At 42.7% G+C, this 20,563-nt stretch overlaps 1 protein-coding gene across 3 annotated transcripts in view; it reads left to right on the plus strand.

The window, feature by feature from the left end:
* Nucleotides 1-20,563, plus strand: part of LOC133559710 (regulator of G-protein signaling 7) — a 141,661-nt gene that overhangs the window by 90,118 nt on the left and 30,980 nt on the right. For all 3 annotated transcript variants that reach the window (XM_061911742.1, XM_061911741.1, XM_061911743.1), the window contains 8 exons: nucleotides 2,460-2,566; nucleotides 6,353-6,404; nucleotides 12,383-12,447; nucleotides 12,684-12,760; nucleotides 15,439-15,520; nucleotides 18,193-18,267; nucleotides 18,338-18,436; nucleotides 18,502-18,563. In XM_061911742.1, coding sequence (XP_061767726.1) covers nucleotides 2,460-2,566; nucleotides 6,353-6,404; nucleotides 12,383-12,447; nucleotides 12,684-12,760; nucleotides 15,439-15,520; nucleotides 18,193-18,267; nucleotides 18,338-18,436; nucleotides 18,502-18,563 — 619 coding nt within the window. The remainder of the gene's footprint in view (nucleotides 1-2,459; nucleotides 2,567-6,352; nucleotides 6,405-12,382; nucleotides 12,448-12,683; nucleotides 12,761-15,438; nucleotides 15,521-18,192; nucleotides 18,268-18,337; nucleotides 18,437-18,501; nucleotides 18,564-20,563) is intronic.

Below are 20,563 nucleotides of genomic sequence, written 5' to 3' on the forward strand. Positions count from 1 at the left end.
TGTTGCAGAAAAAAGACCATATGTTTTTTTAACCGATTTTCGAACTCTAAAAGGGTGAATTTGGCGATTTGAACGCCTTTCAATTGTTCGATGACCTTTCACCCGTGACGTTACAACGGGAAGCAATCTGCCATTTTCTCAAACACATTACACACACCAAGTCAAATCCGCTCTGTTATTATCCGTTTTTTCGACTGTTTTCCGTACCTTGGAGACATCGTGCCTCAGAGGGCGTAACAACACGATCAGGGACGGATTCAAGTTGACTTACGTGGAGTTAGCATCGATTAGCAGGGCATGCTAATCGATGCTAACATGCCATTTAGGCTAGCTGTATGTACATATTCCATCGTTATGCCTCATTTGTAGCTATAATTGCATCCAGCCTTTCCCTCCACCCACATATAATGCCAAACAAACACATACCAATCGACGGATTCAAGTACACCAGTGGTCAAAAGACGCGAAAGTCCCTCCTTTGTTCTGCACATTTTACCGATGACAGCGATGCTACGACAAAGCATATGCATTTCCAACGATAAAGTCAACAAAATCACAAAAGTGAGTTTTGTTGATGTTATTGACTTATGTGCTAAACAGACATATTTGGTCACGGCATGACTGCCAGTTAATCGATGCTAACATGCTCTTTAGTATAGCTGTATGTACATTTATAGCTATATTTGCATCCAGCCTTTCCCTCCACCCACATTTAATGCCAAACAAACACATACCAATCGACGGATTCAAGTACACCAGTGGTCAAAAGACGCGAAAGTCCCTCGTTTGTTCTGCACATTTTACTGACGACAGCGATGCTACGACAGAGATGGCACAGAGATGTGTGGATATCCTGTGACACTCAAAGCAGATGCATTTCCGACGATAAAGTCAACAAAATCACAAAAGTGAGTTTTGTTGATGTTATTGACTTATGTGCTAATCAGACATATTTGGTCACGGCATGACTGCCAGCTAATCGATGCTAACATGCTATTTAGGCTAGCTGTATGTACATTTATAGCTATATTTGCATCCATCTTTTCCCTCCACTCACATTTAATGCCAAACAAACACATACCAATCGACAGATTCAAGTACACCAGTGGTCAAAAGACGCGAAAGTCCCTCGTTTGTTCTGCACATTTTACCGACGACAGCGATGCTACGACAGAGATGGCACAGAGATGTGTGGATATCCTGTGACACTCAAAGCAGATGCATTTCCGACGATAAAGTCAACAAAATCACAAAAGTGAGTTTTGTTGATGTTATTGACGTATGTGCTAATCAGACATATTTGGTCACGGCATGACTGCCAGCTAATCGATGCTAACATGCTATTTAGGCTAGCTGTATGTACATTTATAGCTATATTTGCATCCAGCCTTTCCCTCCACCCACATTTAATGCCAAACAAACACATACCAATCGACGGATTCAAGTACACCAGTGGTCAAAAGACGCGAAAGTCCCTCGTTTGTTCTGCACATTTTACAGACGACAGCGATGCTACGACAGAGATGGCACAGAGATGTGTGGATATCCTGTGACACTCAAAGCGGATGCATTTCCGACGATAAAGTCAACAAAATTACAAAAGTGAGTTTTGTTGATGTTATTGACTTATGTGCTAATCAGACATATTTGGTCACGGCATGACTGCCAGCTAATCGATGCTAACATGCTATTTAGGCTAGCTGGATGTACATTTATAGCTATATTTGCATCCAGCCTTTCCCTCCACCCACATTTAATGCCAAACAAACACTTACCAATCTACGGATTTACGTCGCTCCGGAGGTCAAAAGATGCAATCGTTGGTTAGAAGGCGATCACCGAATAGCTTCAGTAGCTTCAGTTTCTTCTTCAATTTCGTTTTCGCTATCTGCCTTCACACTCCAACCATCCGTTTCAAAACATGCGTAATCTGTTGAATCGCCTAAACCGCTGAAATCCGAGTCTGAATCCGAGCTAATGTCGCTATATCTTGCTGTTCTGTCCGCCATGTTTGTTTGTATTGGCGTCACTATGTGACATCACAGGAAAATGGACGGGTGGATTTACAGATAGCGAAAATCAGGCACTTAAAAGCCTTTTTTCGGGATATTCCATGATGGGTAAAATTTTGAAAAAAACTTCGAAAAATAAAATAAGCCACTGGGAACTGATATTTATTGGTTTTAACCCTTCTGAAATTGTGATAATGTTTCCCCTTTAAAGCAGTGTGGGTGGCACTGGGAGCAGGCGGCTCAAGTGTCTTGCCCAAGGACACAACCGCAGTGACTACGTTGGCGGAAGCGGGGCTCGAATCTGGAACCCTCAAGTTGCCGCCCTAATGCAAAATAATTGGGAGGCCACTATACGATTTGTTAACAACGAGCTTGGCTAACTTTGTCTCCCACCCAAGCAGCAAGTATGACAGGCGACTAACTCGGGTGTTGTTCTTTCCCTTCCAGTCGAGGCCCTTCACCTCGGAACGCTGATGGCCGCACACGGATACTTCTTCCCCATCTCGGACCATGTCCTCACTCTCAAAGATGACGGCACTTTCTACAGGTTTCAGGTAAGTTCCTGCTGAGCTCCTGGCTTCTACACTTTGTCATTCCTAATTGATCTGATAATCCAAACACTTCGGTGTTAGCAACAGTCATCAGTAATACTACAATGGGTCGGTGTTAGCAACAGCCATCAGTAATACTACAATGGGTTGGTGTTAGCAACAGCCATCAGTAATACTACAATGTGTTGGTGTTAGCAACAGCCATCAGTAATACTACAATGTGTTGGTGTTAGCAACAGCCATCAGTAATACTACAATGGGTTGGTGTTAGCAGCAGCCATCGGTAATACTACAATGTGTTGGTGTTAGCAACAGCCATCAGTAATACTACAATGGGTTGGTGTTAGCAACAGCCATCGGTAATACTACAATGTGTTGGTGTTAGCAACAGCCATCGGTAATACTACAATGTGTTGGTGTTAGCAACAGCCATCGGTAATACTACAATGTGTTGGTGTTAGCAACAGCCCTCGGTAATACTACAATGTGTTGGTGTTAGCAACAACCATCAGTAATACTACAATGGGTTGGTGTTAGCAACAGCCATCAGTAATACTACAATGGGTTGGTGTTAGCAACAGTCATCAGTAATGCTACAATGTGTTGGTGTTAGCAACAGCCATCAGTAATACTACAATGGGTTGGTGTTAGCAACAGCCATCAGTAATACTACAATGTGTTGGTGTTAGCAACAGCCATCAGTAATACTACAATGTGTTGGTGTTAGCAACAGCCATCAGTAATACTACAATGGGCTGGTGTTGGCCAAAAAATGTTCGCTTTTTTTCAAACATTATCTCCTCTGAGGCTGTTTGTCATTTCCGCTTTTAATAAACACAGAAGAGAGATTGAACCCCTCTGATTAAAAGTTGATCAAAGAGTTTTAATTACCGCCCTGGTCTGGATTTTATGAGCCTGCAAAGTACCGGTGCACCGTTGCAGTTGTGCTAATGTTGTCACAAGATGGCGGCTTCCTGCTCGGCTTCCTGCTCAGACAAAATTACCTCTAACTTACTGTAGAAATGTCATTCTCACATGAAACAAAAACCTCAATGTAGGTCTCACTGAGACCTATATTTCATAGACTGATAACCTCCAGCTAAAATCAACAGGAAGTTTGCTATTCCCCCTTCAATACAGAAGCTCACAATGCATTAGAGTCTCAAAATGGCGGCACCAAGGCGTCCTTATAAAATGCCCAGGCCACTTTACAACTGTTATTACTATAAGACTGATGTATAACACATGTGTATACAACTTTTTCTCTGTGTAATAATCCATCCATCCATCTTCTACCGCTTACCCGGGCTTGGGTCGCGGGGGAAGCAGCCATCGCTGCTTGCTTCTTTAATTACATTTGGATTTCAACTTGTATACACGTACTTGAGTTATCTATTTGAACTTTTATACACTTCAGTTATCTGCTATTTGAACTTTTATACACTTATTTGAGTTGTCTATTTTAACATTTATGCACTTACTTGAATGATCTATTTTAACTTATCCGCTATTTGAACTTTTATACACTTACTTGAGTTATCTGCTATTTGAACTGTTATACACTTACTTGAGTTACTCGGTTCAATCACCCCTCCCTGTAAGAGCAGTTTACTCGTGACACACCAACACCGTCCTCTCTCTACACTCTTATTCATGGACTTATTCACTTCCTGTTAGTAGCCACTTACTTTCTGCTCCCTTCACTTTACTAAGCACATGTTTATTGTCTTGTTTCAGACTCGCATGTCTGCTCCTGTTTTGCTCTCAGCGTAAAACATGTTCGTCCTCCAGTGATAATAGTACTTGATATTGATACTTAATAATGATACTTCAGATGAAAAAGAAAAGTCATTTATTTTGCCAAAGTGAAGGTGAGGAATTCTAACTTAAGAGAGCGGTGGGATGATTATGGTTGTGTGCTTCATGTTCCACAACATGGGCAAAACGCCATGAATGGAGAGTGACGCCATGAATGTGCAGTACAGTAAATGCCCGTCTCCATGGAAACAGTCGCTCGTATGCACAACATCCTCATTAAACGCAGCCGTCCCCGTCACTCTTGCACAACGGCGCACGCAGTCTTAGTAGATCGCCTGCAGCACAGCCGCTAACAGTGTGTGCAGACTTCACGCTATTTAGCACCTGCTATTTGGGGATTGTGATACCGTATTTCCTTGAATTGCCGCCGGGTATATAGTATGCGCCTGCCTAGAATTACTGCCCGATCTAACTCGTTTCGCAAAATAATTATTTTTATTAGCGCATGTCTAGAATTTCCACCGGGTCAAACTCGTCACGTCACGAGTGACACTTCACCTGTCATCATTTTCAAAATGGAGGAGGCTGATTTCAATCATTTGAAATCGCATAAAGGGAAGAAGATGAAGAGCTATTCAGTAGGATTTAAGGTCCAAGCTATTGAATATGCTAAAAAGAACAGTAAGCAGCTGCTAAATACCTCCGGGTATTTAGCACCTGCTATTTGGGGATTGTGATACCGTATTTCCTTAAATTGCCACCAGGTATATAGTATGCACCTGCCTAGAATTACTGCCGGATCAAACTCGTTTCGCAAAATAATTAGCGCATGCTTAGCATTACCGCCGGCTCAGGATTACCGCCGGATCAAACTCATTTTGCAAAATTATTACTTTTATTAGCGCATGTCTAGAATTTCCGCAGGGTCAAACTCGTCACGTCACGAGTGACACTTCACCTGTCATCATTTTCAAAATGGAGGAGGCTGATTTCAATCATTTGAAATCGCATAAAGGGAAGAAGATGAAGAGCTATTCAGTAGGATTTAAGGTCCAAGCTATTGAATATGCTAAAAAAAACAGTAAGCAGCTATGTTTTATTAATATACCGTAGCTGCGTGTGTCAAATATGAGTCATTAAATGACTCCCGCCTCCTGGTGGTAGAGGGCGCTAGTGATCCTTCTTGCGACTACTCGGCTGCAGAAGAAGTGACAACAAGCAGCAAGGGTGAGCAGCGATCGTTTATTTTTTCCTCTCGCTTGCACTTTTAACATGTCTAAAATGAAACAGTTTTCTAAACTGGACTTTCAATCGAAGGAGGAGGTAATAAAGGAAGATCTCCATCGAGACAGAGAGACTTTTAAAACTGAAAAAAAGATAAGGAAGACTTCTATAAACAAGTTATCGATGCTTTTGAACAGAAGGAGCTGCGCATGGACTTCATTTATAAGTAAAGGTAAGACCATAATAACGTTTTTTTTTTGTTAAATGTGCTTTTCATGATGGTATCCTTACATCACACTCAAATGTATAAGCGCAGGCCTAAATTTACCACATGCCTTTGGTAAGTGCCGGAGTGAGAAGAGGTTTTAAATTAATTAGCGCCCCGGCGGCAATTCAAGGAAATACGGTAATTGCGTTGCAGCGTGCAGGACAAGATGTGTGTGTGTGTGTGTGTGTGTGTGTGTGTGTGTGTGTGTGTGTGTGTGTGTGTGTCACATAAGACCCACATCAGCGTGGGCATCGTTGGCAGGATTGAAAGTTGTGGCCGTGTGCAGCCCCTCGTTCAAAACACGTCTCAAGGCCATCCAAACAAGATTGACTTTGTCATCCGGAGCTGGGTGTCGCCCGCAGAGAGTCAAGATGCACGAGCTGGCTGAGTGCTGAAAGGAGCTTATGTGCTTTAGTGAGCCGATTATAAAACAAAATGTTTCATTGTGACAGATGCAACTATGACAGGAACACACCATATGGAGATGTTGGGCTTCTTTTACCCGCTTTGTTTTTTTTTAACCATGTTTCTGCCTGCAGACTCCATACTTCTGGCCGTCAAACTGCTGGGAACCAGAAAACACAGACTATGGTGAGCATATGATAAACATTTACTGTATTGAGATGTCATTTACTATATTACATTATATATGATCATGAGAATAGGGCTTCACGGTGGAAGAGGGGTTAGTGCGTCTGCCTCACAATACCAAGGTCCTGAGTAGTCCTGGGTTCAATCCCAGGCTCGGGATCTTTCTGTGTGGAGTTTGCATGTTCTCCCCGTGAATGCGTGGGTTCCCTCCGGGTACTCCGGCTTCCTCCCACCTCCAAAGACATGCACCTGGGGATAAGCCCCTCCCACATCCAAGGACATGCACCTGGGTATAACCCCCTCCCACCTCCAAAGACATGCACCTGGGGATAGGCCCCTCCCACCTCCAAAGACATGCACCTGGGGATAGGCCCCTCCCACCTCCAAAGACATGCACCTGGGGATAGGCCCCTCCCACCTCCAAGACATGCACCTGGGGATAGGCCCCTCCCACCTCCAAGACATGCACCTGGGGATAGGCCCCTCCCACCTCCAAAGACATGCACCTTGGGATAAGCCCCTACCACATCCAAAGACATGCACCTGGGGATAGGTCCCTCCCACCTCCAAAAGCATGCACCTGGGGATAGGCCCCTCCCACCTCCAAAGACATGCACCTGGGGATAGGCCCCTCCCACCTCCAAAAGCATGCACCTGGGGATAGGCCCCTCCCACATCCAAAGACATGCACCTGGAGATGAGCCTCCCCACCTCCAAAGACATGCACCTGGGGATAGGCCCCTCCCACCTCCAAAAGCATGCACCTGGGGATAGGCCCCTCCCACATCCAAAGACATGCACCTGGGGATAGACCCCTACCACATCCAAAGACATGCACCTGAGGATAGGCCCCTCCCACCTCCAAAGACATGCACCTGGGGATAGGCCCCTCCCACCTCCAAAAGCATGCACCTGGGGATAGGCCCCACCCACCTCCAAAGACATGCACCTGGGGATAGGCCCCTCCCACCTCCAAAGACATGCACCTGGGGATAAGCCCCTCCCACCTCCAAAGACATGCACCTGGGGATAGGCCCCTCCCACCTCCAAAAACATGCACCTGGGGATAGGTTGATTGGCAACACTAAATGGTCCCTAGTGTGTGAATGTTGTCTATCTGTGTTGGTACTGTGATGAGGTGGCGACTTGTCCGGGGTGTACCCTGCCTTCCGCCCGATTGTAGCTGAGATAGGCACCAGAGCCCCCCGCGACGCCAAAGAGAATAAGCGGTAGAAAATTGATGGATGGATGGATGAACTTCTACTTATATTCAATTGAACGGACTGCAAAGACAAGATATTTGACATTTTTTGTTACTTTTTGCAAATATTAGCACATTTGAAATTTGATGCCTGCAACATGTTTCAAAAAAGCTGGCACAAGTGGCAAAAAAGAGTGAGAAAGTTGAGGAATGCACTTATTTGGAAATTCCCACAGGTGAACAGGCTAATTGGGAAGAGGTGGGTGCCGTGATTGGTTATAAAAGCAGTTTCCACGAAATGCTCACTCATTCACAAATATCAACAAATGTCTGAGCAAATTGTTAAAGAACAACATTTCTCAAGGAGCTATTGCAAGGAATTTAGGGATTTCACCAACTACGGTCCGTAATATCATCAAAAGGTTGAGAGAATGTGGAGAAATCACTGCACATAAGCCATGATATTACGCACCTTCCAGCCTTCAGGTGCTACTGCATCAAAAAGCCACATCAGTGTGTAAAGGATATCACCACATAGGCTCAGGAACACTTCAGAAAACCACCGTCAGTAACTACAGTCGGTGGCTACATCTGTAAGTGCAAGTTAAAACTCTACTATGCAAAGCCAAAGACATTTATCAACAACACCCAGAAACGCTTCGCTTGGTCTGAGCTCATCTAAGAGGGACTGATGCAAAGTGGAAAAGCGTTCTGTGGTCTGACGAGTCCACATTTCAAATTGTTTTTGGAAATCATGGACCAAAGACGAAAAGAACCATGGGTACTGTTCTAGGGTGAAAGTGTTGTAGGCAGCATGTGTGATGGTATGGGGGTGTATTAGTGATTATTGTAGGGTGAAAGTGTTCTAGGCAGCATGTGTGATGGTATGGGGGTATATTAGTGATTGTTCTAGGGTGAAAGTGTCCTAGGCAGCATGTGTGATGGTATGGGGGTGTATTAGTGATTGTTGTAGGGTGAAAGTGTTCTAGGCAGCATGTGTGATGGTAAGGGGGTGTATTAGTGATTATTGTAGGGTGAAAGTGTTCTAGGCAGCATGTGTGATGGTATGGGGGTGTAGTAGTGATTTTTCTAGGGTGAAAGTGTTCTAGGCAGCATGTGTGATGGTATGGGGGTGTATTAGTGATTGTTGTAGGGTGAAAGTGTTCTAGGCAGCATGTGTGATGGTATGGGGGTGTATTAGTGATTGTTGTAGGGTGAAAGTGTTCTAGGCAGCATGTGTGATGGTATGGGGGTGTATTAGTGATTGTGATCAAAGCAAGCACTTCAAGGGGAAAATCTCCATAGCAAAGTCTGTGTAGTTAGTCATCCATGATAATCAAGCCAAATGATGCTAGTGCGCATGCGTCCAACTTCATGTTGCCTAAAATGTTTTCATAAATTCCATTTTTTCCCTAATTAAAAATTATACGGTATTACTAACTGTCTATAATTGTATAGCAAGTGATGATTTAAGCGTTTACTGTTACAAACTTCTACAAGGGACCAACCTCTACCCAGAGAAAGAGGAGTGATGACGTCATGAATATTGTCCACAAATATAATTGTGTTACTAATCATGGCAGCTTGACCGTTGGTCACCTAGAAAGCCTGCAGACTATTTGGAGCTGTGACATTTTGGACTTGCAGAGATGGAAGCCAAAGTGAACAGGAAGTAAGTCCTCCTGTAATTGGACCAGACGGACTGACTACAGCCAATGAGAGCAGAGCCACGCCCCTTCCGAGCACATCAGGAAGGAAGCTTTCATGGCTAACACAGAAGTCAGCTGTTGGCGCCCTGTTCCCTTTTCTTTTTCAATCACTTTGTTTTGACTCAGACATTTATTTACAAGAGGATTGTTTTGAGTCATAGATTTAGAAGAGGATTGTTTAGAGTCATAGATTTAGAAGAGGAAGCAGGTCAGAGTGAGGCAACGTTCAGATGTTGCAGCTCAGTGGCAATGAATAAAAAACAGCCTCATGTCTTAATGACAGTCTAATGGTTGGTCACACACACACACACACACACACACACACACAAACACGCGCACGCACGCACACACACACACACACACACACACACACACACACACACAGTGTGATTTACAGGTCAGTTTAAATGAGGATTAAATGAGTCGGGCCACTTAAGGCCAGGCTGAGATACAGTTCTCTCTCTCTCTCTCTCTCTCTAACACACTGCCTCTCTCTCTCTTTTGCTCTTTCTAACACACACACTCTCTCCCTCTCTTGCTAACACACACTCTCTCTAGCTCTCTCTCTAACACACTCTCTCTCTAGCTCTCTCTCTAACACACTCTCGCTCTCTTTAACACACACTCTCTCTCTATCTCTTGCTCTAACACACTCTCTCCAACACGCAATCTCTCTGTCTCTCTCACGCACATACACACTATCTATCTCTCGCTCTCTCTCTCTCTAACACACTCTCTCTGTCTCTCTCTAACACACTGTCTCTCTCTCTAACACACTCTCTCTGTCTCTCTCTAACACACTGTCTCTCTCTCTAACACACTGCCTCTCTCTCTCTAACACAGTCTCTCTCTAACACACACTGTCTCTCTCCCGCTCTCTCTCTCTAACACACTCCCTCTCTCTCTCTTTAACACACACTCTTTCTCTAACACAGACACTGTCTCTCTCTCTCTCTAACACACTACCTCTCTCTCTCTTTTGCTATTTCTAACACACACACTCTCTCCCTCTCTAACACTCTCTCTCGCTAACACACACTCTCTCTCTAGCTCTCGCTCTAAAACACTCTCTCTCTAACACACTCTCGCTCTCTTTAACACACTCTCTCTCTCTATCTCTTGCTCTAACACACTCTCTCTAACACGCAATCTGTCTGTCTCTCTCACGCACATACACACTATCTCTCGCTCTCTCTCTAACACACTCTCTCTGTCTCTCTCTAACACACTGTCTCTCTCTCTAACACACTGTCTCTCTCTCTCTCTAACACAGTCTCTCTCTAACACACACTGGCTCTCTCCCGCTCTCTCTCTCTAACACACTCCCTCTCTCTCTCTTTAACACACACTCTTTCTCTAACACAGACACTGTCTCTCTCTCTCTCTAACACACTAACTCTCTCTCTCTTTTGCTATTTCTAACACACACACTCTCTCCCTCTCTAACACTCTCTCTCGCTAACACACACTCTCTCTCTAGCTCTCGCTCTAAAACACTCTCTAACACACTCTCGCTCTCTTTAACACACTCTCTCTCTCTATCTCTTGCTCTAACACACTCTCTCTAACACGCAATCTGTCTGTCTCTCTCACGCACATACACACTATCTCTCGCTCTCTCTCTAACACACTCTCTCTGTCTCTCTCTAACACACTGTCTCTCTCTCTCTCTAACAGTCTCTCTCTAACACACACACTGTCTCTCTCCCGCTCCCTCTCTCTAACACACTCCCTCTCTCTCTCTTTAACACACACTCTTTCTCTAACACACACACTGTCTCTCTCTCTCTCTCTCTAACACACTGCCTCTCTCTCTCTCTCTTTTGCTCTTTCTAACACACACTCTCTCCCTCTCTAACACTCTCTCTCGCTAACACACACCCACAATCTCTCTGTCTCTCTCACGCACATACACACTATCTATCTCTTGCTCTCTCTCTCTCTAACACACTCTCTCTGTCTCTCTCTAACACACTGTCTCTCTCTCTCTAACACAGTCTCTCTCTAACACACACACTGTCTCTCTCCCGCTCTCTCTCTAACACCCTCTCTCTCTCTAACACACTCCCTCTCTCTCTCTTTAACACACACTCTTTAACACACACACTGTCTCTCTCTCTCTCTCTCTCTAACACACTGCCTCTCTCTCTCTTTTGCTCTTTCTAACACACACACTCTCTCCCTCTCTAACACTCTCTCTCGCTAACGCACACTCTCTCTCCCTCTAACACACACTCTCTCTCTAGCTCTCGCTCTAAAACACTCTCTCTCTAACACACGCTCGCTCTCTTTAACACACACTCTCTCTCTATCTCTTGCTCTAACACACTCTCTCTAACACGCAATCTTTCTGTCTCTCTCACGCACATACACACTATCTCTCTCTGTCTCTCTCTCTCTCTCTAACACACTCTCTCTGTCTGTCTCTAACACACTGTCTCTCTCTCTCTAACACAGTCTCTCTGTAACACACACACTGTCTCTCTCCCGCTCTCTCTCTAACACCCTCTCTCTCTCTAACACACTCCCTCTCTCTCTCTCTAACACACTGTCTCTCCTCTCTCTCCTGTCTCTCTCAGCTGGTGGCTGTGGCTCCTCCCCCTCAAGCTAAAAGAAATGTAAAAAGTGTTGTTTTGGAACAGGTAGATATTTGGAACCCTTATTGGCCCAAGGTGGAACTCCACCCTCTTGACCTTTGTTTCTTGGGGTTTGTTGACTTAGCACAGGATTATAGGAGGACGTGACAAATGATATTTTGTATTTATTTATCATTTATTAGGGCAGTCAACCTTTTCATCAGATTCATCTAATTCTCTGATTCATCATAGGTTATTGTTTGCTTGCATAATGACACACACACTCTCTCTCTCTCTAACACACACACTCTCTGTAACACTTTCTCTCTCTCTCCCTAACACACTGTCTCTGTCTCGCTCTCTCCCTAACACACTGTCTCTCTCTCGCTCTCTCTCTAACACACTGTCTCTCTCTCGCTCTCTCTCTAACACACTGTCTCTCTCTCGCTCTCTCCCTAACACACTGTCTCTCTCTGTGTCTGTCTCTCTCAGCTGTCTACCTCTGCAAAAGAACGATGCAAAACAAAGCCCGCCTGGAGCTTGCAGACTACGAGGCGGTAGGTAAACGAACATTTTTAAGGTCAACTTTTGTGTTTTCTTCTTTTCTGTTTGCTTGTTTTGCATTTGTGTTTGCTCTTGTGTCCGCCAGCAGGACTAAGCAATGATCAGTCCAATCAGCTCAAAGTCTTTCTTCTACTGTGTTCCAAAGTCTTTCTTCTACTGTGTTCCAAAGTCTTTCTTCTACTGTGTTCCAAAGTCTTTCTTCTGCGGTGTTTCCTTGCTTGACTTGCAGGAGAGCTTAGCCAGGCTACAGAGAGCATTCGCCAGGAAGTGGGAGTTCATTTTTATGCAAGCAGAAGCACAAGCAAAGTAGGTTTTTTGCGGTTCCACCGAGCGGTGTGGTTCATTTCAGCTGTCGTGTGGTACCACATGGTACCAGATCTTGACTCTGTTTGGACGTCTGGAAAACTGAAGAGGCCGAGTTTAGTTCCCAGCATTAAAACAACACTCAAAGTAGTTAACTCATAGTTGATACTGGCTTTGTACAACCTTTTATAGCGGGGGTTCTCAACCCTTTAGACCTGGGGGCCAAACTTTTCCATTACTGGAGTCCGGAGAGCACTCAAATATGATCACTGAATTAGTCATCTTACTCTTGATTGTAATAAATAATCCTATCTCGCGTACTTACAGTTTAAAGCCTTGTCCAATGATGTGAAAGCATGAGTTCAACACAAAGATTATCAAGGCTTAGGTCGGGCTGATTAGAAAAATGAATATGAGTCAAATTTACTGTAAAATAAGTAATAATACATTATATAAAATTATTTATTTACATGCCATTACAAAGTGTTAAAATAAATTGTAACTAACCTAATAATATTACTAAATGATAATAATATACAGTATGTGTATATATGTATACATATATATACAGTATATATTAGGGATGCACCGAAATGAAAATGTGTGGCCGAAGCCGAAGCCGAATAAAATTTAAACGCTTGGCCGAAGGCCGAATACCGAATAACGAATGCAGTTTTTCACAATTTTTTTTATATTGCATAAATAGCCTAGAATAAATATTTAGACATGTTTTTCAAATAAAGTAATTTTTTATTGAATATTGACATTTTTTTTAATGTTCCAGTAGACTTTGCTTTTCAAAAAAAAGCACAAAGTTTTTCATTTATATTAGGCCTTTAAACAAAACATGCATTCCAAAAAAAAAAAATAAAGTGCATTGAAGTGGATAAACCCAAAACAAATGAATTATTTTCCTTTTGGCAAAAGTCTGCTTAGCCACAGTAGATATGCTAATAATGTAAACAGAAGGCTCAAGTAAATCTCAATTAAGTGTGTGCTTGTAACCTCATACACTTATACAGGTACACAACAGATCCCAACGTCACTGCACGTTGGTTGATTGCGTCACCGCGTCAAAAAATTGCGTCACACGCCACTATTCAGCCTTGTTTTTAACTCATTCCACCGAAGGCCGAATGTGGCTTTTTTTGCCATATTCGGCCCAATATCAATCAATCAATCAATGTTTACTTATATAGCCCTAAATCACTAGTGTCTCAAAGGGCTGCACAAACCACCACGACATCCTCGGTAGGCCCACATAAGGGCAAGGAAAACTCACACCCAGTGGGACGTCGGTGACAATAATGACTATGAGAACCTTGGAGAGGAGGAAAGCAATGGATGTCGAGCGGGTCTAACATGATACTGTGAAAGTTCAATCCACAATGGATCCAACACAGTCGCGAGAGTCCAGTCCAAAGCGGATCCAACACAGCAGCGAGAGTCCCGTTCACAGCGGAGCCAGCAGGAAACCATCCCAAGCGGAGGCGGATCAGCAGCGCAGAGATGTCCCCAGCCGATACACAGGCAAGCAGTACATGGCCACCGGATCGGACCGGACCCCCTCCACAAGGGAGAGTGGGACATAGAAGAAAAAGAAAAGAAACGGCAGATCAACTGGTCTAAAAAGGGAGTCTATTTAAAGGCTAGAGTATACAAATGAGTTTTAAGGTGAGACTTAAATGCTTCTACTGAGGTGGCATCTCGAACTGTTACCGGGAGGGCATTCCAGAGTACTGGAGCCCGAACGGAAAACGCTCTATAGCCCGCAGACTTTTTTTGGGCGTTGGGAATCACTAACAAGCCGGAGTCCTTTGAACGCAGATTTCTTGCCGGGACATATGGTACAATACAATCGGCAAGATAGGATGGAGCTAGACCGTGTAGTATTTTATACGTAAGTAGTAAAACCTTAAAGTCACATCTTAAGTGCACAGGAAGCCAGTGCAGGTGAGCCAGTATAGGTATATATGTATGTATATATGTATATAAAGGTATATACAGTATAGGTATATATGTATGTATATATGTATATAAAGGTATATACAGTACAGGCGTAATGTGATCAAACTTTCTTGTTCTTGTCAAAAGTCTAGCAGCCGCATTTTGTACCAACTGTAATCTTTTAATGCTAGACATGGGGAGACCCGAAAATAATACGTTACAGTAGTCGAGGCGAGACGTAACAAACGCATGGATAATGATCTCAGCGTCTTTAGTGGACAGAATGGAGCGAATTTTAGCGATATTTTAGAGATATTGTATATTCGGTTACCGATTAATCGGTGCATCCCTAGTATATATATACACTCATATATACATATACACACACATATGTACAGTATATAAACACACGTATACATATATATACACATGTGTGTGTATATATATACACACACATATATATATATCCATTCATACATTATATTACTTCAATGTTTTCACGTAAAAAAAATATGTTTAAGTTGTGGTGGCATGTAATGTTGCCATGGCGACAATGACATGGGCTGGTCCTCCACACAGCGAGCGAGTCTTACAACGTATGAATCGCTAATGACTTGAATTATCGTGTGAGGTAACTCAGTGAACGGAACTGCACTGCTTGGTGGAACTTAGTCCAACTTTCAGGTAACAAGCCGAGCCTCCCAAAAATAATGTCTTTGTTTCCCTCTCTCCAGAGTGGATAAAAAACGGGACAAACTCGAGAGGAAAATTCTGGACAGTCAGGAAAGAGCATTCTGGGACGTGCACAGACCTGTGGTGAGTGCACGTCTTTGAGGGGAGTCGCACTTGCAAGTCCTAGACTGGCTTTCCCTTCTTCCTCACACATTGTGATGAAGGAGAAGAGAGGAGGAGAGCGACACCATCGCTTTTTTTTAATGAACTCTAATCACTAAGAAAATAATTCCTTCTTTACACTACAATCTCAATTTGCTACTAAACCAAAAGTTGAAGTGAGTTATGTTGCCGGGCTGCACTATGCTAGTGTCTTTAGCTTTCTATACGCACGATGGGCTTGATTTACCCTATTTTGTGGACTATAGAGCGCGCCCGTATATAAGCCACACCCACCAAACTTTACAAACAGATATATACTGTACCTTGTGAGAGGAGTTATTTACACTGAAATATTTAATACGTGTTTATTTACACACCTCAATTGGTTCCAAATGCTGTCTGTAACACGGCAGTAAAATGGCTGGTCAAACAAAACAGAAGTCACGGCCATGGACCCACTAGCTCTCCAATCAGCTAAACAGACTCGGTACCTCCGCGGTGAAATAGTACAAAATAATACAAAAATAGCGCCGTTGTAATTTAATAATAATAACACAGACACTTGTAAACAACGCTAGCGTCGTTACATGACGATAGCTCATACAAATATGCATGAAAATACTCCTACAGGGGCGGTTTAGTAAGTGAGAATTGTTTTAGTTATATTGTAAAACGTTGCTTGGAGCAATGAATGAAGAATCCATACAAGCAAAAATGCTATGGACAGAAAATGAACGGACACTTCAGTGAGCTCATTCGTCCAAGCCATGGCACCAATTAGCACCAACAATAAACCATCCTCTGCGATGAGGTGGCGACTTGTCCAGGGTGTAAACCAGCCTTCCGCCCGAATGCAGCTGGGATAGGCTCCAGCCACCCCAAATGAGACAATCGGTAGAAATGGATGGATGGAATGAACCATTCTCTTAAGTTTTTGATTCTTTTATTATTTTTTTATCATTATTCTAGCTCTTAGCAAAGAAAAATCCATAAATTAGCCACTCCGTCTTAGAAGCCGCAGGGTCCAAAGTGTAGGAAAAAAGTAGCATCTTATAGTCTGGAGTTTACGGTACTAAAACAAATGACATATATACTTATATCATGTATGCATTACATGTTATTATGAATGTTAGTAGGTACTACATATATACTTACATCATGTATATATTACATGTTATTATGAATGTTACTAGATACTACATATATACTTACATCATGTATATATTACATGTTATTATGAATGTTCCTACATGACATATATACTTACATCATGTATATATTACACGTTATTATAAATGTTACTAGATATTACATATATACTTATATCATGTATATATTACGTTATTATGAATGTTACTAGATACTACATATATACTTACATCATGTATATATTACATGATATTATGAATGTTACTAGATACTACATATATACTTACATCATGTATATATTACATGTTATTATGAATGTTACTAGATACTACATATATACTTCATCATGTATATATTACATGTTATTATGAATGTTACTACATGACATATATACTTACATCATGTATATACTACATGTTATTATGAATGTTACTACATGACATATATACTTACATCATGTATATATTACATGTTATTATGAATGTTACTAGATACTACATATATACTTACATCATGTATATATTACATGTTATTATGAATGTTACTACATGACATATAAACTTACATCATGTATATATTACATGTTATTATGAATGTTACTACATGACATATATACTTACATCATGTATATTTTACATGTTATTATGAATGTTACTAGATACTACATATATACTTACATCATGTATATATTACATGTTATTATGAATGTTACTACATGACATATATACTTACATCATGTATATATTACATGTTATTATGAATGTTACTAGATACTACATATATACTTACATCATGTATATATTACATGTTAGTATGAATGTTACTACATGTCATATATACTTACATCATGTATATATTACATGTTATTATGAATGTTACTAGATACTACATATATACTTACATCATGTATATATTACATGTTATTATGAATGTTACTACATGACATAAACTTACATCATGTATATATTACATGTTATTATGAATGTTACTAGATACTACATATATACTTACATCATGTATATATTACATGTTATTATGAATGTTACTAGATACTACATATATACTTACATCATGTATATATTACATGTTATTATGAATGTTACTACATGACATATATACTTACAGCATGTATAAAACATTTTTAGGGAGCTTTATAAGCAGAATAAACTGAATCTCCATTACCTGCAATGTTAGCCACCTATTGCTAGCTTTTATGTACGATTTAGAATGCACGTACAAAGAAAGACATGTTCTTGTCTCACATAAGGATTGTGAATGAGTCCAAATAAAGTGAAGTTCCCTTTTAAAACGGGGCTTAAATACCCCAGCTCATTTCTTTTTATTTCCCTTTAGCATATTGTAAAAAGTACAAGAATGAGATGTTTTATTGGATATCACACATATTGCTTTAACTACAAGCCAAATGAGAGTCTCCATTGGCCTATTGATTGTGTTTAGCATCTTTCTCATGAAAATGTCCCATTTCGTCTGCCTCTGTCCCCCAGCCTGGCTGTGTCAACACAACAGAAGTGGACATCAAGAAGTCCTCAAGAATGAAAAATCCACACAAAACCCGAAAGGTGCACAGTGTCCCTGGAAGACAGCACATACGCCACCTGTTACTAACCACTTTTATCCACCCGCCTGCAGTCGGTGTACGGCCTGCAGAACGACATCCGCGCACACAGCCCCACCCACACCCCCGCCCCCGAGGCCAAGCAGCCCACGGAGGAGGAGCTGCAGGACCAGGTCCGCCCAGGTCACGCCGGAGGAGCCTCGGTCGCCGGCTAAATGTCCCTTCCTTCTCTTTTCAGATCACGTTCTGGCAGTTGCAATTAGACCGACATCGACTGAAAATGTCCAAAGTGGCGGAGAGGTGAGCCGTCTTTATCCACTCCGGCAGGGCTGGAACATCTTGGGGCTCTGCTCTCGCTTGCTAGAGAGGCAAACATGACTTTGTTTTCCAACCATGGGAGGAAAAAGAGGGAGTGGAAAGATGGCAGTCACACATAAGAGATACACTATGTTGCCAAAAGTATTTGGCCACCCGCCTTGACTCGCATATAAAGTTGAAGTGCCGTCCCATGGAATTGTCCAAAATGTTTTGGTATCCTGGAGCATTCAAAGTTCCTTTCACTGGAACTAACCCCCGAAAAAAAAAACCCACACCATAATTCCTCCTCCACCAAATGCAGTCGGAAATGTAGCATTCTCCTGGCAACCTCCAAAGCCAGACTGATCCATCAGGTTGCTAGATGGAAAAGTGTGATTCATCAGTCCAGAGAAGGCATGTCCACTGCTCAAGAGTCCAGTGGTGATGTCCTTTACACCACTGCATCCAAGGCTTTGCATTGGACTTGCTGATACGTGGCTTAGATGCAGCTGTTCGGCCATGGAAACCCATTTCATGATGAACGTGGGCTAATTGGAAGGTCAAATGAAGTTTGGAGGTGTGTAGCAAGTGACTGTGCAGAATAGTCTTTGCACTATGCTGACTTCTCTGTCAGTTACCTGGCCTACCACTTGGTGGCTGAGTTGCTGTTGTTCCCAAACTATTCACTTTTCTTAGAATAAAGTTGACTCCAGAATATTTAGGAGTGAGGAAATTTCAGGACTGGATTTGTTGCATCCTATGACAATTCCACGCTGGAAATCACTGAGAGCGGCCCATTCTTTCACAAATGTTTGTAGAAACAGTCTCCATGCCGAAGTGCTGGATTTGATACACCTGTGATTAGTGATTAAGACACCTGATTCTCATCATTTGGATGGGTGGACGCCATACTTTTGGCAATATAGCGTACGTCAGCGGATTATCCTTATATGGTAAAGGCTTACCCAAAAGCTCTTTGTGCTGGTCCGCCATTGTAGTCCATAAGCTCTTCTTCTCTATCTTCTAGTTATGTGACATTCATCCTCCACTGCTGCCATTTCTAATACAAAGTAAGGTACGGTTCTAACTTAAATATGTCAGTAGACACGCTATGGAAGCGCTAAAAACTACCGGTTCAACAAAGATGACGGGGTCAAGACGCTGTCGAAGTGGAGGCACGTGAATAAGACATCATCTATGCAACATTTGGAGCAAAGAAGCACCAAGACATGTTATGTGGACCACAAGGAAGTCTTTTACATTTAGAAAATAACCACACTAATATGACTCCTTGAATGCGCCTTATGATCCGGTTGTGACTTCTGTATGACAATAGACCAGAGTAGACCCGCTCATCAGCTGTGTGCCTTAGAATCCGGTGCGCCCTATGGTCTGAAAAATAGGGTAATCTGGTAATGAGGTACTACTGTACCGGCCATCAGGTATTCAGTGTTGTATCAAGTTCCCGCTTTAAGGACGTACATCCGTCCTAGTCTGGGGTTTCCTCCGTGAACAAATAGAGTGCCGCTGAGCTTTTGGCTGGTGGGAACATGGCTAGCAACAGTGCCAAGGAGAAGGCAGTACTTGAAAACACTTGGCTTTCTCTGTTGAAGACCTTAAATGGGCAAGGACAAGTGGATAAGAGGTTTTAAGCCATTGATTAGTACCATCCATCCATCCATCCATCATCTTCCGCTTATCCGAGGGCGGGTCGCGGGGGCAGCAGCCTAAGCAGGGAAGCCCAGACTTCCCTCTCTCCAGCCACTTCGTCTGGATCCCGAGGCGTTCCCAGGCCAGCCGGGAGACATAGTCTTCCCAACGTGTCCTGGGTCTTCCCCGTGGCCTCCTACCAGCTGGACGTGCCCTAAACACCTCCCTAGGGAGGCGTTCGGGTGGCATCCTGACCAGATGCCCGAACCACCTCATCTGGCTCCTCTCGATGTGAAGGAGCAGCGGCTTTACGTTGAGTTCCTCCCGGATGGCAGAGCTTCTCACCCTATCTC

Source organism: Nerophis ophidion, linkage group LG09, assembly GCF_033978795.1.
Source record: "Nerophis ophidion isolate RoL-2023_Sa linkage group LG09, RoL_Noph_v1.0, whole genome shotgun sequence".
NCBI classification, from domain to species: Eukaryota; Metazoa; Chordata; class Actinopteri; order Syngnathiformes; family Syngnathidae; genus Nerophis; species Nerophis ophidion.